Source organism: Agrilus planipennis, unplaced genomic scaffold, assembly GCF_000699045.2.
Source record: "Agrilus planipennis isolate EAB-ADULT unplaced genomic scaffold, Apla_2.0 scaffold86, whole genome shotgun sequence".
NCBI classification, from domain to species: domain Eukaryota; kingdom Metazoa; phylum Arthropoda; class Insecta; order Coleoptera; family Buprestidae; genus Agrilus; species Agrilus planipennis.
In genome coordinates, this window is record NW_020438863.1 from 1,036,882 (window position 1) to 1,063,804 (window position 26,923).

At 32.5% G+C, this 26,923-nt stretch overlaps 8 protein-coding genes and 1 long non-coding RNA gene across 16 annotated transcripts in view; 4 read left to right on the plus strand and 5 right to left on the minus strand.

Annotated features, from left to right (window-relative positions):
- Window positions 1-7: 7 nt before the first annotated feature.
- On the minus strand, window positions 8-3,012 carry LOC108735705 (transcription elongation factor B polypeptide 3). The gene is made up of 8 exons (XM_018467798.2): window positions 2,555-3,012; window positions 2,262-2,493; window positions 1,525-2,207; window positions 1,291-1,472; window positions 1,146-1,234; window positions 739-1,085; window positions 376-508; window positions 8-306 (listed from the first exon to the last, which is right to left on the minus strand). Exons 1-8 carry the CDS (start codon window positions 2,639-2,641, stop codon window positions 215-217), a joined length of 1,845 nt encoding a protein of 614 aa, XP_018323300.1. The 5' UTR covers window positions 2,642-3,012; the 3' UTR covers window positions 8-214.
- Window positions 3,013-3,328: 316 nt separating this feature from the next.
- Window positions 3,329-6,500, minus strand: LOC108735707. The gene is made up of 9 exons (XM_025974460.1): window positions 5,779-6,500; window positions 5,560-5,726; window positions 5,236-5,504; window positions 4,956-5,181; window positions 4,457-4,902; window positions 4,177-4,402; window positions 3,921-4,118; window positions 3,701-3,866; window positions 3,329-3,640 (listed from the first exon to the last, which is right to left on the minus strand). Exons 1-9 carry the CDS (start codon window positions 6,385-6,387, stop codon window positions 3,452-3,454), a joined length of 2,496 nt encoding a protein of 831 aa, XP_025830245.1. The 5' UTR covers window positions 6,388-6,500; the 3' UTR covers window positions 3,329-3,451.
- A 133-nt stretch (window positions 6,501-6,633) lies between these two features.
- Window positions 6,634-8,425, plus strand: LOC108735706 (tRNA:m(4)X modification enzyme TRM13 homolog). 3 transcript variants are annotated; one of them, XM_018467800.2, is made up of 7 exons: window positions 6,634-6,971; window positions 7,029-7,216; window positions 7,274-7,462; window positions 7,516-7,749; window positions 7,808-7,929; window positions 7,989-8,098; window positions 8,198-8,425. In XM_018467800.2, exons 1-7 carry the CDS (start codon window positions 6,775-6,777, stop codon window positions 8,388-8,390), a joined length of 1,233 nt encoding a protein of 410 aa, XP_018323302.1. In that variant the 5' UTR covers window positions 6,634-6,774; the 3' UTR covers window positions 8,391-8,425. The 3 variants fall into 3 exon arrangements, with proteins under 3 accessions (XP_018323302.1, XP_018323303.1, XP_018323301.1); XM_018467801.2 differs by having other exon boundaries at window positions 7,029-7,197; window positions 7,264-7,462; window positions 8,195-8,425; XM_018467799.2 differs by having other exon boundaries at window positions 6,635-6,971; window positions 8,195-8,425.
- An 821-nt stretch (window positions 8,426-9,246) lies between these two features.
- LOC108735627 (coiled-coil domain-containing protein 130 homolog) lies at window positions 9,247-9,870 on the minus strand. Its single transcript, XM_018467664.1, has 2 exons — window positions 9,429-9,870; window positions 9,247-9,354 (listed from the first exon to the last, which is right to left on the minus strand). The coding sequence occupies exons 1-2, from the start codon at window positions 9,738-9,740 to the stop codon at window positions 9,247-9,249; spliced, it is 420 nt and encodes a 139-aa protein (XP_018323166.1). The 5' UTR covers window positions 9,741-9,870.
- Window positions 9,871-10,021: 151 nt separating this feature from the next.
- LOC108735689 (receptor-mediated endocytosis protein 6 homolog) lies at window positions 10,022-16,589 on the plus strand. 2 transcript variants are annotated; one of them, XM_018467764.2, is made up of 16 exons: window positions 10,022-10,507; window positions 10,580-10,752; window positions 10,814-10,987; window positions 11,053-11,291; window positions 11,551-11,718; window positions 11,773-11,986; window positions 12,047-12,385; window positions 12,457-13,334; window positions 13,394-13,730; window positions 13,820-14,480; window positions 14,537-14,763; window positions 14,823-15,073; window positions 15,160-15,371; window positions 15,437-15,539; window positions 15,593-15,860; window positions 15,924-16,589. In XM_018467764.2, exons 2-16 carry the CDS (start codon window positions 10,621-10,623, stop codon window positions 16,062-16,064), a joined length of 4,344 nt encoding a protein of 1,447 aa, XP_018323266.1. In that variant the 5' UTR covers window positions 10,022-10,507; window positions 10,580-10,620; the 3' UTR covers window positions 16,065-16,589. The 2 variants fall into 2 exon arrangements, with proteins under 2 accessions (XP_018323266.1, XP_018323265.1); XM_018467763.1 differs by having other exon boundaries at window positions 10,023-10,507; window positions 13,394-13,739.
- A 130-nt stretch (window positions 16,590-16,719) lies between these two features.
- On the minus strand, window positions 16,720-20,592 carry LOC108735690 (myosin heavy chain, skeletal muscle, adult). 3 transcript variants are annotated; one of them, XM_018467765.2, is made up of 9 exons: window positions 19,617-20,591; window positions 18,809-19,201; window positions 18,491-18,724; window positions 18,202-18,423; window positions 17,933-18,136; window positions 17,654-17,880; window positions 17,115-17,592; window positions 16,947-17,036; window positions 16,720-16,893 (listed from the first exon to the last, which is right to left on the minus strand). In XM_018467765.2, exons 1-9 carry the CDS (start codon window positions 20,328-20,330, stop codon window positions 16,804-16,806), a joined length of 2,652 nt encoding a protein of 883 aa, XP_018323267.1. In that variant the 5' UTR covers window positions 20,331-20,591; the 3' UTR covers window positions 16,720-16,803. The 3 variants fall into 3 exon arrangements, with proteins under 3 accessions (XP_018323267.1, XP_018323269.1, XP_018323268.1); XM_018467767.2 differs by lacking the exon at window positions 19,617-20,591 and adding an exon at window positions 19,399-19,590; XM_018467766.2 differs by lacking the exon at window positions 16,720-16,893 and having other exon boundaries at window positions 16,946-17,031; window positions 19,617-20,592.
- A 1,622-nt stretch (window positions 20,593-22,214) lies between these two features.
- On the minus strand, window positions 22,215-25,256 carry LOC108735650. The gene is made up of 5 exons (XR_003231107.1): window positions 25,146-25,256; window positions 24,832-24,950; window positions 23,715-23,856; window positions 22,896-23,131; window positions 22,215-22,301 (listed from the first exon to the last, which is right to left on the minus strand). It is a non-coding gene; the product is annotated as an uncharacterized LOC108735650 (long non-coding RNA).
- A 162-nt stretch (window positions 25,257-25,418) lies between these two features.
- The window catches only part of LOC108735628 (LDLR chaperone boca), a 2,899-nt gene continuing 1,394 nt past the window's right edge, over window positions 25,419-26,923 (plus strand). Inside the window, exons 1-3 of one of the 2 annotated variants that reach the window (XM_025974409.1) lie at window positions 25,430-25,769; window positions 25,821-26,056; window positions 26,113-26,329. In XM_025974409.1, the coding sequence (XP_025830194.1) occupies window positions 25,623-25,769; window positions 25,821-26,056; window positions 26,113-26,281 (552 nt within the window). In that variant the 5' untranslated portion in view covers window positions 25,430-25,622 and the 3' untranslated portion in view covers window positions 26,282-26,329. Of the gene's footprint in view, window positions 25,770-25,820; window positions 26,057-26,112; window positions 26,330-26,923 lie in introns of those variants that run through there. The other variant, XM_025974413.1, reaches the window with a different exon arrangement.
- LOC108735649 (V-type proton ATPase subunit F) overlaps window positions 26,788-26,923 on the plus strand; it is a 934-nt gene continuing 798 nt past the window's right edge. The window contains exon 1 of one of the 2 annotated variants that reach the window (XM_025974421.1): window positions 26,788-26,919. The gene's annotated coding sequence lies outside the window, so the exon portion shown is untranslated. The remainder of the gene's footprint in view (window positions 26,920-26,923) is intronic. The other variant, XM_025974422.1, reaches the window with a different exon arrangement.

Here is a 26,923-nt window from a genome sequence, read left to right on the forward strand (position 1 = left end):
ACCTTCCTCAACAAAATACCTCTATTTTTAATAGTTTTATTCCTTGCAATTGATGTGTCTAAAATTCCTTAAAACTTCTGCAGGTAAATAATATTTACATAAAATTACATACGTTGTGGTACAGAATAATTCCCGGGATAATTAAAAACTGATTAGCAATAGGTCCACTTGAATCCAAAATCAATAAAAGATAAATCCAAAAGAGAACGAAGATTCACCTTCGGTACCTATTCTTTATAAGCGCCAGTGCTTTTTGCATCAGGGGAGCCTTTTTTGGCTTTAAAGCAGACGCATGATTGCTTGAACCTGAAATAAATACATATGTATATTTATATTTAACAAAATATTTCTTAAGCTACATAAACCTGTAATTACCTGAATTAACAGAGGTAACGGCTAATTTGCCAGGGTTAGGAACGCAAACTTTTCCTGCGTCTCCACTTGTCGCTAGCGCAGATAATCTTAAAGAAGGCGTTATGACTGGTTTGTTGTCTATCCCATTTTTCACCTTAAACATAATACCACTTATATAGTTTGATACAGTTATACATAATACAATTCTGATTAAATTTAAACAAAAACTTTTCAATTTGTTACTTAAAAAAAAGTTCGACGTCAATACTGATCGTATTACTTTATTAAGTAACTTTTATCATGTACAACATATTGTACTAACCACTAGCTCTTTAATAACTAATTTTAAAAAAGCTCCAAGTGTTTTTGCCAATAAAGAGATACCTGTTTTCTGGCAACATTTCTGGGAGGTTTAGCCACGCTATCAACGTAAGCTAACATCGTTTGCCTGACGGGCTGCGATTTCTCTTGCGATTGCTTTATATTCGACGTCAAAGCTTTCAGTTTGGCCTCTCTTTCGTCAAGACATCGCATGTACATGTCGCGCCATGTTTCCATTTCTTCTCTCTTTTTCGCTCTAAATTCTTTTTGACAGTGAAATTTCCACAATTCGTCGGTATCCTCGATCAAATACGGATTGTAATGTTCCATCATAAAAAGTTGGTCTGGCGTACACCGGTCCAGGACCGGTTTCAGAATACTATATGGCACGCCTCCGGTATACTCAAGAGCTGTGATTAAAAAAAAATTCAAAATAACTAAGAGAAAGTTCTTTTACAATGTTATACTACCATCTATGTTCTCTTGTAAAACACGAATACACATGTCAAATAACGAAGACACCCCCCAACTGCTTTTATTACCGGAATAAACCTTAGTCCTTGAAAAAAGAAAAAGATTACAATTTAGTTTAAATTTTACACAGACATATTCTACCTTTGAGTTTTTGATGTGATCCCAGCAGATAAAGCTTCATAGTCGGCTATTTTCTTCATTTTTAAACTTTGAATGTCTGTGGTATTTCCTAAAGGGCGATAATGAGGTGTAATTTCTGGAAGTAAGCTAGACAAATTTATATCAAGAGGCTCAAGCTTAGCACTTGATATAAGAGGAGGTGTCTGCAAAGGAACTGTCTTAAATACAAAATCTAAATGTACTCATTTATCATACCCTTTCTAAACAAGGTGATAGACATTCCTCTGTATCAGTTGGTGTTTCTTTGGGTGAAGATGTTAACCCATGACTATTACAGTTTTCAGAATTCAAAGGTGTTGAATTTTTTTCTTTTCTTCTAACTTTGCTAGAACTGCTGGATTCCAGCATACCTAACGCCTCTGCAAAACTTGTGCCTGAACCACAATCAATACCTTCATCTGATACCTTTGTCGATGATTTACCAGTTTTTCTTTTTTTGGAATTAGAACTGTTTTCTTTGCTGGAGCTTTTGCCATCAGAATGAGACTTTTTTTCTTTGACTAATGATTTCTGATTTTTCCTGTTAGCAGTTGAATGATTACTATGTTTGCTTGTAGATTTAAAACTTGAAGAGGATTTTGAATTATCAGATTTTCTGTGATTTTTACTATTACTGCTACTACTACTACTGCTACTTTCTTCATGTTCTTTGTGTTTTCTTTTGATGGAGTTTTTTCGATTTTCTTCTCTGTCTTTTTTTACATTAATTTCACCATTTTTATTTTCTGATAGATCTGTTTGGTTCTTCCTGAGTGTTGATTCTTCCTGAGTGTTCATTGAATATCGTGATGTTTTGTGGTTCTCCCTATGAGAATGTTTATGATGGAAATTAGAAACTTTTGAGTACTGATTATTTTTAATTTTGGTATATTTTTCTTCTAAAATAGAGGATTGTATTACTTTATGATATAAAAATTACAAAGGTTTACCACCTTTTTGTCTTGGGGATTCTCTTGCGTCACTTTCATAGCCCTCTTCTTCGTCATTTTGTATTTTGCTCTCATTTTCTACCACTTCTTTCCAGTACGAAATAAGTGATTTGGCTAGTGTAGCTACTTCACCACCCATTTTCCTAACACTGTTAACTGTTTTACCTACACCTGTTTGTTGAAGATAAGAAACCGTCATTGGGAGCCTTTTTAATTTGTTAATGTAATATAACATCTAAAACGATAAATTAGTTGTTATTAATCAAGTCAGAAATACAATTCATAAGGGTACATACTTTTTCTTCGTTATTTTTTTCGGCACATCTTACTAAATTTTTTTGATAGTGACATATCAAATCGTACATTTCGTCTTTCTCTTCCATAATTTTTTCAAATGATTTAAATATTAAGAATACATATACAATTTATTGTAAAAGAATTCACGAGTTCACAGCAGCCAGCTGTTTCATCTACAATGTCAAATCTAACGTCAAACATGCGTCAAACATAGATAATAGATATATGAAGCGGAGTGGCGTAATAAGTATTATTTATCCCTTATCTATGGTCATTGATGAAAGCATATAGATACGAGAAAACCATGGGCCCTACCATGGGCCATCCATTACACCAAATAACACTGCACGTTTCTTATCAATAAGCAATTGTTTAGGTATTAAATACTCCGGCATACTATAAATAAAACCAATGAAAAGGTCAAGTACTCAACTGACATTGGATGTTGATATTCAAACAACAAAAGGATATTTATGTTTTCAGTACTTATTACCCTCCTTTTGAAAATCATATAATCAACCGTTAAAAATCACTATTCTTTCCTTATATGTAACCACATAATTAAAATTTGTAATACTTCAATTTTTACGGAATAAAAAGTATAGATTAATAAACTAAATAAATGTAATATATGCAACCCAACATACATGCATATTGCTTAGGATTGCATAGGTAAGCCAAAGAAATATTTACACATGGTCGGGGATCATTCTGTGCGAACTATTCGGAAACGGTTCTGCAAGTTCGTAATTTCTGAAGTATTAATAAGACCATTCACAAGATCGAAGAAATATTTATTTCAAAGAAAAAACCTAATTCGGTCATATAATTCGCCTGTTAATAAAGAAACTTGTCAAAATAAACTTAAGTAATTATGTAAAAATAAAAAAAAATATCTATTGATGTCTGGAACTTCTTCTTGCTTTCAAGCAATAAAACATTGGCAAATATTCATGCTGAGGATCATGCTTTCTCACGATTTTCCTACACTTCACATTTATTGAATATGAATTCGTTACACCACGATTAATGATAGTTATCAATGTATACAATTTTTTTGCAAACATGTCCCTGTCATGAACACCCTGTAAAATATTTAAAAACTCGTGATTACTTTTAACGGGAAATTTAAAAATGTAACTGACCGTTTCTTCTGGAGAACACTGTCCATTATAATTGAAAGGACCATACAGCTTAAAACCTTTACACCAACTATTCCAACTATACTGTGAAATATGTAGAACCAACCTCAGAAATTCTAAATCATTAGCAATCAGAACTGCTTTTCCGAATCCGTCAAAAACGAAGCACCTTAAGTAAAAAATATTGTACAAATATAAATTTAAAAGAATTAAAAATAATTACATTAGATTTACTGTAATGTCGGCATTTCCACAAGAACAATAAATCGTTAAACAGTTTGAACACGAAATCTTAATTCGTAGCGAGCGTATTTCAATTTCAGAAAATCTGGCGAAAATTGTAATCCTTTCGGGCAGCTTATGTCCATATCCAAGAAAAGTAGGCCTGTCAATTCCTATCTTTATGTTTTCCTGTGGGGGCCTAACAATAATTAATTAAAATAGATATATGTAATATAACATAAATAGCGTTTTCTTACAAGTTAACCGGGATCAATATTATGTTTCGGCCATCGACTTTTACTTCAAAATCAGTTAATGCAGTCGATTTGTAATAACGGTTGCTTTGAACAGCAACATCTCTGACTAATGTTTTTATTTCCGGTATTAAGCTTAACGGATCCGAATTTCTGTCCCAGTAATTTAAGTACACATTAAATTCTTGCTCATCTTTACAATTAAATACCAATACATGAGTGAATAGGCCTAAAATATGCAGTTGGTGTAAAAGTACAAAACTAATCATTAAAGTAATATTACTGGATGTTCTAAATCCAGCAATGTTTGCCGACTGGGTCGTTGAACTATTAGGCCTGACTAATTTTTTGTTATGTAACTTTTCTTGAAAGGGTATTATCGTGCCATAAGATTTGGCTTTTAACTCATGACTATTATAGTTTTCAGAATTCAAAGGTGTTGAATTTTTTTCTTTTCTTCTAACTTTGCTAGAACTGATGGACTGCAGCATATCTAACACCTCTGCAAATCTTGTGCCTGAACCACAATCAGTTTTTCTGTTTTTGGAATTAGAACTGTTTTCTTTGCTGGCGCTTATGCCTTCAGAATGAGACTTTTCTTCTTTTAAATTGGCAGTAGCCTGATCTGAATTTAAAACAACATCTCTACTGTCTTTAAGGGAGTTTATTGTTTCAACAAAAAATGATGCATCATTTATTTTTCTAGAAGGCATGTTTTCCTGTGGGTCCCTAACAATTAGTTAAAACAGATATATAATATAACATAAATAGCATTTTCTTACAAGTGAACTGAGTTCAATATTACGTTTCGGCCATAGTCTTTTACTTCAAAATCAGTAAATACAGTCGATTTGTAATAACGGTTGCTTTGAACAGCAACATCTCTAACTAATATTTCCATTTCCGGTATTAAGCCTAACGGCTTCGCATTTCTTTCCCAATTATTCAAGTACAGAATAAATTGTTGCCCATCTTTACAATTAAATTCCAATACATGAGTGTCTAGGCCTAAATTATGCAGTTGATGTAAAAGTACAAAATTAATCATTAATGTAATATTACCGGGTGTTCCAAATCCAGCAACGTTTGTCGACTGGGTCCTTGAACTATTAGGCCTGACTAACTTTTTGTTGTGTAACTTTCCTTGAAAGGATATTATCGTGCCATAAGACATGGTTTTTAAATTGGCAAAAGCCTGATCTAAATTTAAAACAACATCTCTAGTGTCTTTATGGGAGTTTATTGTTTCGACAAAAAATGATGCATCATTTATTCTTCTGGAAGGCAGGTTTGGTCTAAACCTTTTAATTTCATAGTTTGTATAAAGTTCACTAAAAGATGCAGAAATATTAATAAGCAAATTAGTTTTTACCAAAAATAAATTACCATGGTTTTGAAAAAAAAAATATATATTCTTTTCCCTTCTCAAGTAATACTCCTTCTTTTATCAAATTTAATCCTAAACAAAGCAATTCATTTTTTGGAGATTGGTCAGGAATAATTACTTCAATTTCAAACCAAATTTCTGGATTACAGATTTGTGAAAGGCACACCTAAATGATAGTTTATTAATATAAAGCTATTATTCCACCTTTATTTACTCACTGGAGATTTTCTTATAATACGGCATCTAAGGCTTGTAGTACATATTTCCTTACATCTTTTATTTTCCGGTTCTGCTGGTCCCAAAAGGTTACTATTTACAACCGCCACATCATGTATTTTGAAGAATATGAATTCACAGTCATTAAGGTTTGGAATGTTATATGATTCAGTAAATACTGTGTAGTTTATAACTATGACACATTTATCAATATATGCAGAAATACTTGACGTTTCATTACATGCTATTGCACAAGGGATTTTATAAGATTTGTCTCTCAAAAGTATAACCCCATGTGATGGTAGTAGTTCTAAGTATCCAATCAGTATATCATTTTTGTTTTTAGAATGGGATTTGAATGACCATGTGCCCAGCTTTAAACTCTTCTCTTGTGAGTTTATAAACTTACACTCACTTGGTGTTACGAAGTTAACATCACTACAATACTGCTGGTTTTCTTTACTAAATATGCCAAGTTTTAAAAAAGACTTTAAAACTTCTTCCAGATGTACTGTACTGTAAGTTGGAGAAAGTCTTTTAACACTTGCGTCTAACTTCTCGATACATTTCTCAGGAATCTTGTATTTTTCCGACAAAATAGAACTATCCATTTTTAGTTTTAGTATTTGTTAATACAAAGCACTAATTATAACATTCACATTCAGTTTTTGAAAAAGTAAAAAAACCGTTAAACTGTAAAATAATAATAGATGGTAGATGTCCGTATCTATGGTAGATGCATAGATAATAGGGATAATAGATATATACCATAAATGTGAGATATATCTGTTATCTGTGATCACAACCAATCTATGTCCAAAATTACAACCATCATAACTATCTATGACCACAAGAATAAGTAATAATCATAGATAATAGATCTACAAAGGGTAATAATTAAATGAGATTATTGCTCCATTTTCCTTGAAAAATAAGTATTCACGAACAGTTTGTCGTTGGCATATTTAGATTTCACAGAAAGTTCCCTAACGGCATAGATGATAATGAATAGTGTACAGGACATACATTGTCAACATTTTGTGCAAAGAAAAAATCGTTTTTGTCGAATGACTGTTAAACCACATGAAAGCTATTGCGGCGAACATAAACCTACTACATTTAGTGCCACAAACGTGGTTGAAAACGATGTAAATGCCTCGACAGATAGAATTCAATGTCCTTTAGATAATACACAGTAGCTATCCTGTTTATTTATATATGTGTTTGCTACTTTAATTAAATATCTTTTTAGTACCTGTTACAAAAGCAGATTAAGCCAACATCTAAAAAAATGTAACGCTGGAAAAGAGCCTTCTCTGCCTTATATTAAAAAGGATTATAATAGAGTAGAAGTGAAGAATGTTATGAAAAGATCTTTAATGCAATATTCACACAGTGATATTGTTGAGGTTATCAAAAAAGTAAATCAAGTATATAACAGTAATTATATTTATATCTTTGTATAGAAGTGGTTTTAGGTTTAACAGTTTGTTGTAGAGCATATTAGTGGTTCTATTACATCTGTAGACACTACACATGATATATTAAAGGATGAAATAGAATGTCCTCAATATGGCAAAACAACTCTTAAACATTTATTGCAAACATCCTCACTGATAGGAATATTAGATTTGTATAATCTCTTACAACCAGAAACATGTTATGTTGAATTTGGTGCAGGAAAAGGTGCTGTGTAAATTTAAATTACTGTTAAATTATTAATTGAGGTAGTTTTACAGGGAAATTGAGTTTTTGGTTAGCAAAATCCATCAGTAACTTATCTAATTCATCAGTTCTTTTGATCGAAAAGGCCTCTCTTAGACACAAATTAGATAACAAGCTGGAAAAGGGCAAGGATTTAGTTTATAGAATCCGAGCAGACATTGCTGATGTTGTGTTAGAAAATATAGATATGGTTACCAAGAGAAAGCAGGTTGTTGGTGTCACAAAACATTTGTGTGGAGAGGCAACTGGTTTGTTTGTGTACATTTTTTTTTTCTTCAGTTACTCAAATTGAGCAAATGTTTACAGATTTGGCAATAAAATGCTTGATAGCTGCAAAGAAAGAAAAGCCAGTTTTAGGTGCTTTATTATCTTTTTGTTGTCACCATCAGTGTCAGTGGGAGAGCTATGTTGGAAAAAACTTTTTTAAGGTAACATAATATACTGCCAATTCCTACTATTTAAAAAAAAATAAGCTTCATTAATGTAGAATGTTGGATTATCACATGGAGATTTTGAAATTATGTGTGGGCTAGTAAGTTGGGCCGTTTGTGGAACAGGAAAGAGCAGAGGCAATCAATCAAAGGAAAATTTAAACAGGTGAATGTTATTTTTATAACTTTTAAGTTTTATAAGGGAAGCAGTTTAGTGATTATTTTTTTTTTTATGTTTCATTTTTATATACATACAATGTAGTAGTGAAGGAGCATTGAACATCAGTTTATCAGAAATGAAAAATATAGGGTTTAAATGCAAACACATTATTGACTGGGGTAGGAAATGTTATTTGGATGAATTATCCTTCTATTCAGTTCTACATTATTATGTTAATCCTAATGTTACATTAGAAAATGTTTGTATTGTCGCTATTAATGAAGAATTAAAGAAATAAAGCAACAAAAAGCAAAACAAAGATAATTTTAAATCATGTTTCCTTAGCTATTAATATGAATTATTACTAAAACAAAAAATTGGTTATTTTTTTGAAATAAATAAACTTGTTAGGATATACAAATTAATGGTTAATTTATTTATTAATTTTCTACATGATAAACATATATTATTCAGTATCAGAATTGCTACTAGAAGCTTCATAATTAACAAGTGGTATCCGTACATCTTTTTTTATTTCATTATTACCTACAATTATGTCAGCAATCAATTTTAAGGAAGAATGCTTTTCTTGACTTATGCTATCTTTTACTTCATAAGAATTACTGCGTTCATCATTTTGTTTGTTACCAGTGCCAGTACTTGTATTCAGTTTTGGTCTTTTAACAGCAATAATATTTTTGTGTTTATTTAAATGTAGTAAAGATTTATTTTCTTGAACATGTGTCAGGGAGCTCATTGGTAATACAGGGCTATTTAGTATGCGATTACGAACCAGATTAGTATTTTGGCTGATGTTTTGAGTAGGTTTAAGTCTCATACTGAGTAACTTTGCCATTCTTTTATCTTCTTCTTTTTCAGGCAAAAGGGGAATGTTTATGTTTGACTTGGATAGTAATTTGTTATCTTCATGTGCTGCTTCTTGTATCTTCTTATTTTTTTCCTAAAAGCAAGTATTCATATAGTGAATTTTACACTTAAAAAAAACTAAACAGGGATAATTTTTACCCTAAATTTTCGGCGCAATAATGAGTTCGAAGTATATGAATCTGCCCATGTGTTTTCATTTCTATCAAACAACTTTACCAATTGAGGTTTTAAACTTTCTGCAGTAGTGTTGTCATTGGCTCCATGCTCTAATTTAAACATGGAATCATCATAAAGTTTTTTTTGAACTTCCTTTGTTTCTGGCACAACCTGTTCATTTTTTGTTGGATCCCACCTATTTTCTTGTCTTCTAGCACCTGATAATATTACATAATCCAAGTTCTACAATAAGATAAATAAATAAGGAAGTTGTTTTTTTATAACTACTTACAGCTGGATCGGTTTTTATGATGAAATGGTTTTCACAAAGGTGGCACTTCATCTTGAATTCGTATATGGGGGTAGTATAATACATTCCTACTTTCTTCTTCTCGGCGTTGTATCTCACCCCCATACCTATATGATTGTTGCAGCCCTCGCACCATATATTATAAGGCATTTCAAAACGAATTATGATTACGCCTAAATGAATTTTGCGAGCTCTTTCTCGCAAAGCATGAGTTCCTTGCCATTTGTTAAGGCCCCCTTTACTAGGATCGTAGTCAGGTGGATAATATTTATTTGTTCCTTTTCTTTCTCCCATTTTTTATATTTTATTTAAAAACTACTGAAAAACCAGTCAATTTTTATTCTAAAAGTTTATGTTTTGGATTAATTAATATTTGCAACTCTCCTTAAATGTAAGGTTATTAGTCAAGATGTCAAAACCGTGGTCAAAATATATTTGACTATTGTAATTGACTATCTATGGTAATTGACGGTGTATACACAGTGGTTAATGCTATGAGATGATGTTTATAACACATACATTAATAGTCTACTGTAAATCCGTTGAGTAATGGTAGTGCAATTTTAATGTACTAATTGTTTATAAAATTGAAAGCAAATAAATGTAATACAGTTGTATAACACGTGATATTAATATTGCTTTTTTAAGAACGTAACACTACAAAATGTTGTTGATAATGGAACTACTTTATCCGATCGGTAGACACAAACCATTGTTACCAGTACATATCATATGTTGTTGTACGATATACATCGGTTATTTGTGATCTCTTGTAGTTATTACAATATGTTTACTGTTAGATGTCTGTGGGTGTATAACATGATACAGTTACTTTTATAAAAAAAAATAAACAAGAACTTTCATTTCTGTCGATTAGCTTTTATTGTTGATATTTATTAAAGGTAAAAATAAAGTCATGTGTTACAGTGGTATTAACGAAGCAATACGTTTACTCCACAAAATATTATGTATTAGATGCTGAAAGAAGAATAAAACTTGTAGATTGTATCTAAGATTTGCAAAAATTTTACACAGTTACTTATAAAACTGGATATAAGTTTGTAAGTAAAAATCTATTTTTTTTAGTACTACACTTGATAATGGAGTTTTTTTATAATTAAAATTATTTGTAGATCTCCCGAGGTTCATCATTTAAATATCAAGTACAGTTGTAATGGATAAAAGAAAAGACATGGATAACATTGATTCAAAAGCAATCGATATTATAGAACTGATAACTCAGCTGCGTAATGAGAGGTTATTTGTTGTTTCTGAATTAAAAGCAATAAAAGCAGCAAATGAAAAAGTAAATATTTTTGAGCAGTTATAGACATTGTAAGCATATGAATTTTTAAATTGTACTTTAGGTTAGAGAGATAATTGATAAGTTAACTCAAGCTGCATGGATGAATTTACAAAAGCGTATTATTTTAAATATGTTGGCAATGTCCAGTTCCAAAGCTACTGCAATAAAGTGTTGGCAAAATCTAAATAACTTGACCAACACTGTATTTGTTCATGCCAAGGATGTATTGAATCAGGTTTGTTATATTTTGGGCCAATTTTTCTGGCTCTTTTACAACTATGTTGCTTGCTTTATATGTAGGAAACAAGTCAGTTTGGAGAATTACTGCAAATTTTGAGATCCAAGCCAGAAATGTTATCCCATTTACTGGTATTGGGTATCACTGAAAGTTCTTTACAAGAGGAAGCTAAAAATGTGATCAACAGCCTAACTTCCGGATTGTATGGTGCTTTACTTTTACCTGAAGATGTAAGCCTCGTACTGAGTTTACTGCAACACCTTGCCAAGTTAGAGTTAGTGACAGCAGATAATCCTCGCAGGTAAAGGAATGTGTCAGAAATGCATATCTATGTATTATTCTGATTTAATAATAATAATAATAATAATAATGGTAGTGATAACAACTGCTGTATACATTTTATTTTATAATATACATGGGAAATGATTCCCTATCACATAGAAATCAGTGTAAATTTGGTTTTGGTATACATATATGGTTATATGAAACTAAGAAATAAGGAACTGTTTTCTAATGTGCATTTTTTGTTTTTGGGGTTTATTTATCCTACTATTTTTCAGGAAGCTTCGCCGAAAATGTTGTGCTTTCTCCCAATTATATTTCCTTTTTCATGAAAATTTACCAGCAGCAAAACTTTTTTTAACTGCAGCTCTTCGTAAGCCTATCATGCAAGTGATTGCAAAAAAAGACGGCTACCTCGACGTCGATCCAGAAAAGACGTTGTCTCGGTATATATTTCTATTTTAAGATTTGTATAATGTATTTACTTGCTATTTTTTCAGATTTATGCATAAAAAAACTAATACTAGGTGCCTTTCAGAGGATGAGGAAATTGGTCAGTTTAGAAGAAAAACTGTAGATGAACTCGTTTATTTTGCTACGTATTTTATTCGTTCGATTAGGGAAAGCATTAATTGCTTCCCCGGTTCGTTTGCTTGGCTTATCGGGCATGTATCCGACCTGATGACCAAAACTTACGGCATTCTTTCGAGAGAGGTATTTCTGTGTTATATTTTTAGAATAATGAATCAATTTTTGAACTTTCTTTTATCGTAGGTTCGAGAAGTTAACACTGACCTGATATTCACTCTCTTTATTTGCCCTGCTATAGTGCATCCCGAAGCTTACGGCATTTGCGATATATCTATTTGCGAGGTGGTGAGACATAATCTTATGCAAGTGGCGCAGATACTTCAAGCCATTGCTCTTTTTAACTTTAACGATCTCGAGCCCAAATATGCAGACTTTTACGCTCTTTTTGAACAAGAATCCGTCTATGACATCATTGGCGATCTCTTAAAAAATTCTACAAACGAGCATGAACTCGGTATAGATCATGTGCCAGAAGTAGCTCGAACAAGTGTCTTATTTACCCTGGAAGAGCTTCATAATCTAGTAAGCGTAATTTTGAAAATGCATAAATAATTTAAAACTTGAAAAATTGTTAATGTTTACAATTTGCGTAGGTAGCTTTTTTACAAAAAGCCATTACTGTGGCCAACTTGTCTGACGATCAGGACGGTCCTAGAAAATACCTGCTTCAATCGATCAGAAAATCGACCTGTTTCCCTTCATTAAAACTGATAACGTTCCTATTAAATAACCTTATAACAGTACAGCAACAGCAGCAGTCTTCTGAAATTAACAGGTCATCTCTGATTACAAAGAGCGGTGGAAAAGGGACTCAAAAAAAGAGAAGCAGCTCACCTAATGGCGGTAGCGGAAATAAAGTAAAACCTACTGCTGTTCTTGTGATACCAATTCATCAGGATAAAATCCAGCACATCGGATTATTACCAGAACATAAAGTTGTCGGAATCGAATCGACAGATGAAGATAATGACCGATCACCAAACGAATTGGAACCTCCAGAAAATCAAACCGGATCGACAATTGGTATAGCATCTTCTGCAATCGGGTCGGAAAAACGAATTCGTTTTTCTCGGTCACACGATGAAAGTTCTGTTGGAAACACTTCTGATAATTTAGAGGCTGTATCGGAAGCGGCTAGTAATCACTCTGTTGACAGTAGTGTTGAGCTTGAGAACGAGGATCAGAATGACAATTTGTCGGACATGATTTCTGCAAACGTGTCAGGTCGAGGAACTCCAAATATTTCAGGACGCGATACTCCAAGTTCTCAAGTAAACGACGACGAAGAAGGCGATGTTGTTGAAGAACCTCGTGAAGCAATAGAACAAGAAGCTACAATTGAAGTTCCTGAACCGCCTTTACCTCCTGCACGTCGCCAAGTTCAAATCATCGACAAACATACGCAGAACGAAATAGATGACAAGTTTTGCAAGTTTGAAATCAAGAGAATTTTAGAGGGCGAGGAAACCAGGTAAAATAGTTAAGTCTTAAATACAACGCTATTAATTATTATTTATTTCATTATGATAGATCCATAATATCCGATACATGGAGTACAGATGTGTTGGCGTCTGATTGTGAGACAATCGATGGTAACGATGTACGTGGAGATCAACAGAATATTAACCTGATTATGGAAACGGGCACTTTGATAGGATCTGCACCTCCCAGTGGCGGTACACCGCTTTTGGACATGTCCGAAACGAAAAGCGAAAGTGGCTGGTCGACTGACGTTCTTGCTTCCGATAGCGAACGTTTAACCGAAGTTGACGCAGACGATATAAGCGTTGCTCGTCTTGAAGATGCTGTAAGCATTGGACGGTCTGACGACGGAGCTGGTGCTATCACTGAAGCGAATTCTGCTAAAGTAACTGAAGTAATAAATTTCAAAATCACTTTTATCTTCCATCCTTATATACTTACAGACATACACTTATAGTTTTTTTTTGTTTCTAGCATTTAAAAGTAAATGTGCTCGATCTTCCTTGTCGTTCTTCGTCCATTTCCCAAGACGATGTAAATAGTCGAGGTAGGTGCAATTGCCAGCGCTGCGTTTTGGAGTATTCAGTTGCTGGAACCAATACAAGTGCAACCACTGTTGCCTATCAGTCGATAAATAATTTCTTACAAGACGCGGATGACGGATCCGAACGACCAGAAGTTCGTTCTTCAAAAAGCTCTTCGGTTCAGGATCAGCAACGTCTTTCGAACAACTCCGAATACAATTCGAATAGTAGCAGCAGTTGCAGTACTAGTAGTTTGGAGTCTCATAATAAGGATTCACAAATGGGTGAAAAGAACGAGGGAAACGAAGTACGAGTTATAAATACGACACCGAAAAAACCCGAAGGTAGTTTTGCTTCATCAGTTTTGAAGTCAACATCACTAAACGGCGCTATACCGAAAAGTATAAGTTTTGACATGACTGCCGAAAAAGGTTCAGACGACGAGCAGAAAGAAAAAAGAAGTTTTCTCGGAAAGTTTAGAATCGGGTTCAGAAACAGACGCGCAAAAACGATGCGTGAAGCAGAGGAAGTACAAATGACAAATGCAAATACAGTAGGCCCAACCCTTCGAAGAACATTAAGCGAGGAATCGTCTAATTTTTCATTCACAGGTTATAATTTTTACTACATATCAATGCATACATTGTTTGCCTGTTTTTTTTTTAAGGAATGTGCGATGACATCTTGGCTAAGTATCGTAAAACGGTCGGTGATGGTACTAATTCTGAGGTAAAGGTGACTGTTTTGGATAATGCAAAAGTCACAGAGAGAAATAAAAGTCCGTCGGCTTCATGTAGCGATGAGCACGACAAGAATCTCGGTTTTTCTAACGTAAAAAAAAAACTAAGGCTAGTTCTAAGCAACTCGTGCGGTTACCATTCAACAATTCGCGTGGCAAGTTAAAAAACGATTTATTTATTCGTATACACTTCATTTTAGTGGTTTCTTTTTAGGGTGGAACTGGTCAGGTTAAGTCCGATTTAGAATCCTATTTGCAATTGGAATTGGCCAAGGCTCATAAGTTAAAGTGTAGGTCGTCGGCCCGAATAGCGGAAGCCCTGCGGTGCGTGAAGATGTTTGATGAAGAAAATTGCCACAAGTTGTGCACAATTTTGAAAGAAGACTACTGTCAGCGTTCTGTTTACATTCAGTACCTTATTCAATCCCGACAGTTGCTTCTTTCTATACTAGCGTTTTTAGAAGGGTCAGTATTGTCACTCAGGGAAATATTGGAAGAAAGTATTTAAATAATTTACTTGCGTTCTTACGGCGTTTCCTAACAATTTTTAGGTTGAGTGAACAGATAGAAAGTGAAAAGGAACTCTCATCCAGTTACATGGCCACCACATGTGTAAAGTTTTTCTTGGAACGGCACGAGATTGAAATGGCTAAATTTAAAAAGGAATTCTCGCAGCTTACGATGGTAGATGAAAAATGCTTCCACCTAAAAGAATTTCTTCAAACACTGAACTTACTTATACGTAAAGAAACCGTTTGGCAAGGTCAGTTGTCAACAATAGTAAAAATATTTTTTTTATCTTTGTTATTGCCAAAAAATAATTTTTAGACGATATGGAATTGGTTGAGGTGGCTATGGAGCGGTCGGTTATTAACGAAGTTTACTACAATGCCCTGTACCCTAACGGAGACGGCGATAAAGATAGAGACAGGTGAATTTCGTTTTCTTTAGATTATTTATTTTCCTATAAAAGGCTTTTTCTAGCGTGCTACGGGATCACTTGCAAAAGCTGTCAAAAGTGATCAATCCGAATCACAAAGATCTCATGATAAGTCCGTGTTTCCAGCATGAGTGTCCGTGGTTGCCGGCACAGGAAGCGCTTCAAGATATGGCATCTTATCGAACGCCTCGCGACAAAGTCTCATGCGTTCTAAGAAGCACTATGGCAATCAAAGACCTGTTGTCTTTAATCGGTAGCAAAATACCCACCGCAGATGATTTTACCCCTATTTTAGTCTATGTCATAATTAAGGTAATCAGTTGTAATGATTTTATTAGGTGCATCATAATTCATATATGTAACGGTTATATTTAGGCAAATCCACCAAGTCTTTTGTCAACTATTCAGTACGTAAACGGATTTTTTGGTGACTGGCTGCAAGGGGAAGATTTGTACTGGTGGACGCAATTTTGTGCTGCCGTCGAGTTCACAAAAACGATGGACTATTGTGATTGATACCAGTAATTGCCCCTTTTTATGTCCTTTGTCTTTCGTTAGAGAATAATAAGATGAACAGCTCGCTACGTGTATTTTCTTTTATACTGATTTGAAATTCGTAGAAGAGGAAGAAAGAAAAGGAGAATATCTTCGATAGACCAGGTATCGTAAGTTTCATTTTAAAAGTCTTTTAAATTGCAAAAATGCAGCATTTTGTTAAATATTTTTCTTTGTATTTCAAAAACGATCCAATTTTCCGAAATTAATTTTGTACTGTATAGAATAATACCTATGAAGAACTTACTAATGTAATACGACAATGATTACGGTAATGACCGCAAATTTAATTGAAAAATACTCTCGAAACAAGGAAAAGGCAGGCAAACACAAACACACATACATACACACACACACACACGCATTATATATAAATACAATATTTCTAAAAACGGTCTGTTACAAAGAAAGAGATGAATAGACAATATATGTAATATACATATAAATATTAATATATTATTTTAGCAATAAAATTTGCAGCGTTTAGTTTTTCAATTATGGAAGTAATACTACCTCACCTTTTTCCTTCTGAATATTTTACAAAGACGAACGCGAAAATACAATCCTGATTTATTTCTCACGTGAACTTATTTTTATATAAAATAAATATGTAAAATACATAATATGAAAATATAATGGGCAGTTATAAAAATGGGTACATGACATTTAATTTATTCGCTAAAATTGTAGAATGTCTATGTTATTTCCAAGGGGGTTTAAGTTGTTTGGAATCTTTAGCTGAAGAAGGTCGGATAGGAGCAGCTTTGTCTTGGTTTTGTTCGTAGGAACCCTACAATAATCAGTTTAATTTGAAATGTACATTTTCATATCACATTTACGCACTTGTGAAGGGCATAAGCAAACAGTTTTTGTCTTCTCTGAATTGAATTTCGATTGTTGGTCGTCATTTAGACGGGGCGACTTTCTACTAAGCTATTAAAAAAGTTTTTAAGTAATCGCACATACTCCCTTAGATCTTTATTTTGATTTATTAAAAATAGCTTTCCTTACACTTTGAATATATTTGTGGAGCTCGTTCTCAATCTCCTGTTTGCTTTTAAGCGTTCGACTTGAGAGTGGTGTCTCCTCTCGAATCTGATGTTGTTCTTCCGCAGTAGTGGTAATCGTTTCTGATTGGTTATTGTTATCGTTTGCCAATACTTGATTAACGTTCTGAGATAAGATTCGTTCGAAACTATTGTAGGACGTGCTTTTAAGAAAGTTAAGGCGATCTCCGAGGGTTGGGTCGTTCGGTATCGATGTACTGGGACTACTGTTAATGTTACCAGCCCCTCCTTCGATCACTTTTAAAGCCTCGATCCATTGAGCTTCCATTGCTTTATACAATTGTTCAACAATACGTTCCTGTTGTCGCTGAAGCTTCGCCCTTGTCGCTTCCAATTGTTGGCGAGCTTGCGATAGTTGCAGCTTATGTAGCCTGACTTCTTCGCGATGACGTTCTTCTAACAATTGCACTTCCATATTATGTCTAAAAATAAAACAAAATATAAATTATGTAACCTTTTAATAAACGACGGATTTTTTATAACTTTTCGGTTATTTGATAAATATGTGTGGCTGCAGCTTTGGCAAAAGACTTCTCTTGCGCTCGTAACTCGAACTGTAGATTGTTTTCTGCCTTCTCCAGCTGTCCTTGGAATTCTTTTAACTTTTCCCTAACAACCATTTCTACCTGTTCCTGATAAAAATTTCTTAGATCCACCCTCATCTTTTCATTGGACTCTTTCAGTTTACTAATTTCTTCTCGTAAAGTAATCTAAAATAAATCGTTGTATTTCGGGAATGTAAAAGTATTACATTATAGTAACCTCAGTTTTTCTGTGCGCTTCTATTTCTTGAAACAGCCTTGCCTTTTGCGTCTCAAAATCCTTGTTCCATTCCTTTTCATCTTGGAGTTGCCTTTGCAATTCTCCAAGTCGCGTCTTTACGGTCATTAGTTCGTGTTGACATAATTCCATCATTTTTCTGTTTTGGTTTGTTTCGTCCTCGGCTGCAGCCGACGCCTTCATTGCCTAAAAGTAGTAAATCTACAATGTTAAATTGTTCTAGTAATGTCATCATTATTTTTTTTATTAACTTTGGCAAGTTCCTCTTCTTTTTTGTCTAGTGTATTTAAAAATTGTAAATTTTTCTTCTTTTCAGTCGCCAACTGAACTTGTGCATTATTATATTTCTCGTCAGCATTCTGCACTCTATTTCTTAATTCTGCGTTTTGTTTTTCCAAAGTTACCACTTTCTCCTGGCTGTTATTGGCTAATAAGAATGTTTTTGACATTTCATCTTCTAGAGACTTTATTTTCTAATAATAAACGTATACAGTAGTAGTTTTAATGTTAATTAATGCCAGTGTAATTATTATTGCAAACCTCTGTAGATTCAATTATGTATGTTCTTTTATCTTCCTCAGATTCTTGGTATTTCTGTTTGAATACATGCACATCTTCTTGCAATAATTTGATCTTGCTTTGTAATTTGTACCATTCATCAAAAAATCCTTCTATTGCTTCATCTTTAGCTTGGTCCACTTGAACTGCTACCGAAATTCGTTCTTGCAAGTCGAGGATGCATTTTTGTTGTTGTTGTATTAATTCTTCACAGTACTGCAAAATAATATGTATATACAAACAATTAAAATATTGCAAAAAAGAATGTATATCAACTATTCTAAGAGGTTTGATATTTACATTTCTCATAAGTTTCTCCTCTTCAAGCTTTTTCAACAGAAATGAATCTCCCTCTTCAAAATTATCCGCGGTTTTATTCCACAAATCGTGTAAACTTAAGAAGGCCAGAGAGCTGTTAGGTTTTGGTACTTGACTAGGATCGATTTTTATCCCATCTCCTCGATTATTGTACTCAGATGAACATTCTCTGTTCTTTGAAGGCGATACAGATAATTTTATTGTTTCTTCAGTTACATCGTTATTCTCAGTTGGTTTTTGCGAATTAAAATTATGCAATGCAGTTAGCTGACTAGAAACACTTAAATTAGAACAATCCTCTTCTTCATTTTTTGTCTCTGGGTATATCTTTTCAGACTGTTCCAATTTTTGAGGTACTTGATTGATATTGTTTTCCTGCAGTTTACATAATGTTTGAATGTGTGAAATGAAAAAAAAATATGTTTACTCTACGGTTAATGCAAAATAAAGAAACATATATGATCACAATATCTACTAATAAAAATAACTGGTTAATAATAAATAAATGTTTTGATGACATTCACATGTCATGTGTACTCGAAAGTTCCACTTAAATGTAAAAAGTGTCTCACTTTTATTAGATCCACTTTAGCATCGTTCTTTGAAAATATTGTAATTGTTATGGTGCTCATTCATTAAATAAAATTTTTAGTTTAATAAATTAATATCAAAATATAAATCAGTGTCAATCATCTTTTGTCTTGAAAAGGTTACTTCTTAGAACAAAAAAAATATTAGTAGTGGTGATAAGCCTTCTATTAACTTGTACAATGAGTAAAAAATAAATTACCTGTATAAACCTATCAATGTTTCTTTGCCATAAATTGACTTTCTTAAAATAATCTGAGTTGGGAAGAGGGAACAAGTTTCGAGAAATGTACTTTGGTGTTGCCAATTTTTCCTCTATTAGGTTGCTAAACTCTTCTGTGTCTTTTTCAACGTCATTACCTTTGTTGCAATATTTTATACTGCTTAACTTTTGTATGTTTTTTACACATTTTATAAAGTTGTCAATTTCACTATATTTATCTTTATTTTTGCTTGTCTCTTCCTGATGTGCTGCTTTTGGTGATAAATGAAAACTCTTCATGGGAAATTTTGGTGGTGGTTGTAAATGTTCGCGTTTAATATTTGTAGAATTTAAACATTTTTCTGAAAATACTCCTTGGGTATACCCCTTTAACAACTTTGAAGGAGTACTGTGAGCACTCCAACAATCTGTAGTTTTCACTGCTCTCTGCAGATCTTCAAAACTACAGAATTTCTTATTTTGAGGCATGAAAAAGCTTGAATTTTCATCTAAAGATACACTTAAACTATTTATTTCGGATATTGAATTTACTTTTTTTTCTAAATGGTTTACTTGAGTAATTAAACTATCTACTATACTAAAATAGAGATCGTTACTGCTAATTGTAGAAACTAAATTTTCCGAGTCTGACTCGACCAAAAAAAAATCTGGAGGAATTAAAAGAAGCTCGTCGGTGTCATCAGAGTCACTCATAACTTAGTTAACCATCACCTAATGAGCTTTAAATGCACTTCTTTTACTACGTTTACAATTTTAAGTTCTTCATTCTTAGAAAGACACTGCGTAAATTAATCCACCAGTGAATTTGCCAATACAGTGGGAAATATTTAACAAGTAGTAAGCAGCAAAAAACCGGTATTAAAGGTTTAAAAAAATTAAACTTAAATGTTTTCACTATTATCAACAAAACTTACGAGTTTATAAGGTTATGGTTTGCTGAACTGACAGCTACGTATTTATTCATAGATAATAGATTTACAAAGGGTAATATCTCCAGAAGGACGGAAAATTATTTTCTATTTTTATTATTTTAATTTGGTTCATCTTTAACTAATTAATATTCCGGAACATTCGTGATTCAATTCTCTAACGCTCTCTCTTTTAAGAAAATGATTACAAATTAATATTAACTGCTCTTTATTAATGTGTTACGGAATTTCTGTGAATAATTATCTATCGTCAACGTTATAAATTGAGGTTATTGTGCATCTATATCTGTTGACAGTTTTAATTTCCCACAGAGTAAATTGGTATTTATCATTGATCTATGAAGTTTCGTTTTAACCATCGGCATTTAATGTATGTCTATGGTTTTAACCTTTTTTCTATTATCTGCATCGTAAATTGACGGCGAATTATTTGACATTTATCTATGCCATGATCTATGGTTGTGATGTAAAATGGCGTGAACATAACGCTTGTTATTTTCTAATTCAACTAATTTTACTTGCTTTTTGATGTGTTTTTATTTGTGTTTCTTAATTATAAGTGTAATTAATACACCTTTTGTTCTTTTCTGTAGGTTATACAACAACCGAGAGAGAATTAATGTTCAGTTTGGTTATACTGAAACAGTCAAGGTCTACATGGGTGTGGTCTTTCGTAGATTATCTTCTTGATTTGCTGTTTCGTCTTCGCCTTGTGACATCGTGCAGTTAATTTTCAACCCAAGAGTGAGAGCAAGNAAAGTAATTAAAATTAATTATATCAAGTATTCTCACCTTAATTAATTATAGAACCAGCATTCCAATGTTTACAGGTGTGAAAAGAAAACCAACTTCAGGAGGAATACTGCAGCAGAGAATTTGTTATCTCAGTGGAATTCCAATAAATATCCACTTGCTCTCACTAATGGGTTGAAAATTAACTGCACGATGTTACGAGGCGAAGACGAAACAGCAAATCAAGAATATAATCCACGAAAGACCACACCCATGTATACCTTTGCTGTTTCAGTATAACCAAACTGAACATCAATTCTCTCTCGGTTGTTGTATAACCTACAGAAAAGAACAAAAGGTATATTAATTACACTTATAATTAAGAAACACAAATAAAAACACATTAAAAAGCAAGTAAAATTAGTTGAATTACAAAACAACAAGCGTTACGTTCACGCCATTTTACATCACAACCATAGATCACGGCATAGATAAATGTCAAATAATTCGACGTCAATTTACGATGCAGACAATAGAAAAAAGATTAAAACGAAACTCCATACATCAATGATAAATACCAATTTACTCTGTGAGAAATTAAAACTGTCAAGATATACAGATGCACAATAACCTCAATTTATAACGTTGACGATAATTATTCACAGAAATTCAACTCATTAATTAAGAGCAGTTAATATTAATAATGAAGTCATATTTTCCCACCTTAATTAATTGTAGAACGTAACGTTCCAAAATTTACAGGTGTAAAAAGCAAATCGACTCCAAGAGGAACAGCGTAGCAGAGAATTTGTTGTCTCAGTGGAATTCAAATAAATATCCACTTGCTCTCACTCTTGGGTTGAAAATTAACTGCACGATGTCACAAGGCGAAGACGAAACAGCAAATCAAGAAGATAATCTACGAAAGACCACACCCATGTAGACCTTGACTGTTTCAGTATAACCAAACTGAACATTAATTCTCTCTCGGTTGTTGTATAACCTACAGAAAAGAACAAAAGGTGTATTAATTACACTTATAATTAAGAAACACAAATAAAAACACATCAAAAAGCAAGTAAAATTAGTTGAATTAGAAAATAACAAGCGTTATGTTCACGCCATTTTACATCACAACCATAGATCATGGCATAGATAAATGTCAAATAATTCGCCGTCAATTTACGATGCAGATAATAGAAAAAAGGTTAAAACCATAGACATACATTAAATGCCGATGGTTAAAACGAAACTTCATAGATCAATGATAAATACCAATTTACTCTGTGGGAAATTAAAACTGTCAACAGATATAGATGCACAATAACCTCAATTTATAACGTTGACGATAGATAATTATTCACAGAAATTCCGTAACACATTAATAAAGAGCAGTTAATATTAATTTGAAATCATTTTTCGATTTTTTACCACTACACATTTCCTCAAATTAATGAGGAAAATATTAAATCATTAATTTGAGGAAATTTGTAGTGGTAAAAAATCGAAAAATGACTTCAAATTAATATTGCATATTAACATTAACCACTATTAGTAATTAAAAAAACAATGTCTTAATGAAGTCATATTTTCTCACCTTGTAGAAAGTGGCGTTCTAAAGTCTGCCAGTGTGATGAGCAAACCAAATCTAGGAGGGATACCACTGCAGGCAATTTGTTATTCCAGTCGCTTCCAAATTAATTAATTTCCAATTACCTTCCATTGTTACGGCATAAATTAACTGCATAATGTTGCAAGATGAAAACGTCAAAAGCATAGGTTCTTTCAGTAGCACTGAAATTAACTGCAATTCCTTCTCATTTGTGGGACAATCTATATAGAAACAGGCAAGAAAAAGTAATTACCATTTTAAAATAATGTAAATCGGTATAAATCAGTAACATGCACACTCATGGAAAGATTTGTTTCACATTAATTCTGCTTCTGCCATTTCTGAAAAGTTGTTTAAAAGTTGTCTATTGAAACAAGTTACAAATGTCTAAGAAATTGAAGTTATCTAAAGATATCATTTACTATTCTGAGTATTCTGAGGGTCAAGCTATAGTAGCAGTTCTGAATTCCTATACTTATCAAAGACTCGATTTTCAAAATTAGAGTTTAAAATATTAATAATAAAGAAATAAAAAGTTTTTAAATTGGGGGATGTTCTCTATGAATTTTTGTGGCAAAATCAGCAAAACGTAGGAGCTACAAACGCCAACCAGGCCTTTTAAGAAAAAATTGAATAAACTGAAGTTCGGATTTACCTACAACCTCAATTAAATAATATATAACGGTATTATATTGTACAAAGAAGATATACTCCTTATAAAATGCATTCTGCTCTAAGCCGTATTTTGTTAACCAAATTGACACCAGATTAATAATTAATATTAATTAAACTATGTATTATTACCTGAACCTGTAGAATGTAACATTCCATGGTTTACATGTGCGGAAAGCAAACCAAATTGAGGAAGGATACCAGGTCAGACATCTCCTGTTGTCATCGCTAGGATCAAAATGAACTTCTCAATCTCCCTTGTTTGTGAGTCAATCTGCAGGGGCAATAAAATAATTAACTATTTTTAATCAATAATATTGTAAAGGTGACTACTAATATAAGAGATGCACACTATGTACCATTCATTAATAAGCAAAAAATTACCTATAATTTTTATAACAAATAACAACAGACACAAAAAAAAAATAGAAAAACTATCAGACTTATACTTACAAAAGGAAAATAATAGCATTTATTGCGAAGAAAAGAATGATGTTAATTAGTTTGCATATAGGTATTTCTTTAAAAATTACATACTGAAATTACTTCTACCGATAAAGATAAATACACATGTATATAATTTATTTTTTAAAATGATTGTAGAAAAAAATTGGAAATTATTTGTAAATAATCTTTTGAAGAAAAATGACGTCAAAAATGTAGTTATCACGCTGCCATTCTAAGGAATAATCAGAAGTATATTCATAACAAATCCCTTAAAATAATTATTTCGAAAATCAACACAGAAACTTCATTCACAGATAACGTTAAATTATTTTTGAAAGAGCCTTTAATTTTTGATTGTACAGAAAAAAGATTGAATTTGTAAAATTACACTTTCAAACAGTTTCAAGTGTTTTAATAAACTGTATTAAGTTTAGGGGAAAGATCGATAAACCTTTTGTGCATATATGTCATATTATACAGTGTTGTGAAGGATGCAGTGATTCACAGCTCCATGCTACTGAATATTGAAAAAATAATACAGATAGAAATAAAGATACAAATTTTATGAAGAATATGTAAACGTATGCAGAGCCATTAAACAGTTCTAGGTAAATTGCTAGTGTGGAAACACCCCTGCCTATTTCTGATTTGTAATACAAACATATGTACTAACAACATATGCAATTTCTAATTTATAACTTACTTTAAACTTGGGTTGGGCAAACCCATGTAAAAACGTATGTAGAATTTAGTGATTGTGATAGTTTTTATGTACAACTAAAAGAAATCTTAATTTTCTCACCTGTAAAAGTCCAAGATGCCCCAGTAGTATTGAAATAATCTTCAATATACGATAGTCTTATTCATCAGCGAGGCGGCAGAAATCAATAAAGAGAACAATTACATTATTCCTTAATCAACCTGTAAAACAGAAAAATATACCAAACTAAATAAAACAAACGTGCAAAATCTAAAAAAAAAAAACAATGTCACAGTCAATAGTTTTACAGTCCTTGTTTACATTTGTTACCAGAGGGAATGAAATAGACACTTTGAACAGATAGTAACAAAAATTGATCAAAAAGACAAAGAAATATGCAAACGATATTTACTTACCTATATGTACCTTTCAATTTTATTTGTTAATTGATTTATTCATCTTGGTTAATTTGCGCCTTTTCGTAACCAACTGTCTCGTCTAAACGTCATTTACCATAGATACCTGAAACTACCTGGAGACGATCCATCATAATGTTGTGTATATGTTATTCTATATATGTATATTCTATAGTTAGTCTCTATGGTTAGATGTTATAGAGTTTAGTGATTAGTCATGAGTACAGGAGGCGCGAAAGCAGTCGTGAAGAAGTCAAGAAGAACAGTAGTCGTCCATTGTCTGAAGAGCCTTTAGCCCATAATAACAAACATAACAATAACTGATGCTGGAGATCCATCAAAACTCACAAATCATAGATTGATTGACATCATTTTCATAATCGAGTAGTTATAACCTCTCTTTGTGTTCTATGCTCTGTAAAAAAGTGTAAAATTTCTTCATTTGGCAAATCCAAAAACAATATTTTAAATTCAAGAATGAAAAATTTTTACGTACTAATATTATGTATCTGTACTTTAACTGTCTGTAAAAAATTTAAAGAAGATGAAAAACCAGAATGGGCCAAAAAAGATGTGCGGGACTTTACTGACGCTGATTTAGAACATTTATTGGATCAGTGGGAGGTAAATTAATTAATTTTGTAATTTTCATTAATTTAAAATTTAACAAAATAGGAAGATGAAGAGCCACTACCGGAGGATGAACTTCCGGAATATTTAAAACCTCAGCAACCAATAGATTTTAATAAAATTGGTTCTAGTGATCCAGAAAAGCTCTTGCAGCTAGCTAAAAAAGGTAGAACACTAATGACTTTTGTTAGTGTATCGGGAAATCCAAAAAGGGAAGAAACTGAAGAATTAACAAAACTTTGGCAAACTAGTTTATGGAATAATCATATTCAAGCTGAAAGGTAAGAACAGAACATTGGATGAAGGATATAAACTAAATAATAAATGGCTACAATAGGTACCTAGTGGATGATAATCGTGCTATATTCATGTACAAAGATGGTTCACAGGCCTGGACAGCAAAAGATTATTTAATAGAACAGGAAAAGTGTGAAAGTGTCACAATAGAGAGCAAAGTTTATCCAGGAAAATATGGAATAAAAAGGCATCTAGAAGATGAATTATAAAATCATTGTTAAATATTAGCCAATAAATTTTTTCATGTCTCTTTGTCAGGTTCTGCGTTTTAATTTAGGAACAACTACAAAAACACCTGTTCACACGATAATCATGACAAAAATAAGAGGTTCAATTTTTGTCTTTGTTGTTATATGCTACTTCCTTTTGAAGTTCTCTTACAATAGTGGCAAGTGCTTCTGGATTAATACCCTCTTCACATAATCTAATACATATAGTTAGTGTTTCTGGATCTAATCCAGTGCACAATAACTGAGACAATTCCATTAATATGCGGAATGTTTCCTTTGCATCTGTTATGTGCGATTTTGTTGGATTGTTTTGCATCTAAAAATGATTTATTTTATTCTCGTTTAATACACTTATTAGAATTATTGTTTACCTTCATTGATTTAAATATTAATATAAGAGACTACGAATTTGCAAGTACACTTTTAAGGCTAGGAACGGTCATAGAGCATAAACACAGTTCCATAGACTTATTTCTGAAACGTCATTTTTTAGTTACAAAATGGACTGAAATCATATGATTAATTACACACCACACAATCGTCAGTTGATTGCTTTTATGTAGGTTTTTTTGGCAAAACGTGAGACTATTGTAAGAAAATTATTAATTATTTAATAATAAA

Coding starts and splice junctions, on each gene's coding strand:
- LOC108735690 (XM_018467765.2), bottom strand. CDS start 20,330: ATGAGTGACTCTGATGACACCGACGAGCTTCTTTTAATTCCTCCAGAT. Junction 17,881..17,932: donor AAGCGCACAGAAAAACTGAG/GTTACTATAATG, acceptor GATTTATTTTAG/ATTACTTTACGAGAAGAAAT. Junction 16,894..16,946: donor TTTGCTTATGCCCTTCACAA/GTGCGTAAATGT, acceptor TGATTATTGTAG/GGTTCCTACGAACAAAACCA.
- LOC108735707 (XM_025974460.1), bottom strand. CDS start 6,387: ATGGATAGTTCTATTTTGTCGGAAAAATACAAGATTCCTGAGAAATGT. Junction 4,403..4,456: donor TGCTGGATTTAGAACATCCA/GTAATATTACTT, acceptor TGCATATTTTAG/GCCTATTCACTCATGTATTG. Junction 3,641..3,700: donor AGTGTTCTCCAGAAGAAACG/GTCAGTTACATT, acceptor AATATTTTACAG/GGTGTTCATGACAGGGACAT.
- LOC108735627 (XM_018467664.1), bottom strand. CDS start 9,740: ATGGGAGAAAGAAAAGGAACAAATAAATATTATCCACCTGACTACGAT. Junction 9,355..9,428: donor TCATAAAAACCGATCCAGCT/GTAAGTAGTTAT, acceptor TAATATTATCAG/GTGCTAGAAGACAAGAAAAT.
- LOC108735705 (XM_018467798.2), bottom strand. CDS start 2,641: ATGGAAGAGAAAGACGAAATGTACGATTTGATATGTCACTATCAAAAA. Junction 1,086..1,145: donor TTTACAAGAGAACATAGATG/GTAGTATAACAT, acceptor TTTTAATCACAG/CTCTTGAGTATACCGGAGGC. Junction 509..738: donor GAAATGTTGCCAGAAAACAG/GTATCTCTTTAT, acceptor ATTATGTTTAAG/GTGAAAAATGGGATAGACAA.
- LOC108735689 (XM_018467763.1), top strand. CDS start 10,621: ATGGATAAAAGAAAAGACATGGATAACATTGATTCAAAAGCAATCGAT. Junction 11,292..11,550: donor ACAGCAGATAATCCTCGCAG/GTAAAGGAATGT, acceptor ACTATTTTTCAG/GAAGCTTCGCCGAAAATGTT. Junction 15,540..15,592: donor GGCGATAAAGATAGAGACAG/GTGAATTTCGTT, acceptor GGCTTTTTCTAG/CGTGCTACGGGATCACTTGC.
- LOC108735706 (XM_018467799.2), top strand. CDS start 6,775: ATGATAATGAATAGTGTACAGGACATACATTGTCAACATTTTGTGCAA. Junction 7,217..7,273: donor AGTAAATCAAGTATATAACA/GTAATTATATTT, acceptor AGTTTGTTGTAG/AGCATATTAGTGGTTCTATT. Junction 8,099..8,194: donor TCAAAGGAAAATTTAAACAG/GTGAATGTTATT, acceptor CATACAATGTAG/TAGTGAAGGAGCATTGAACA.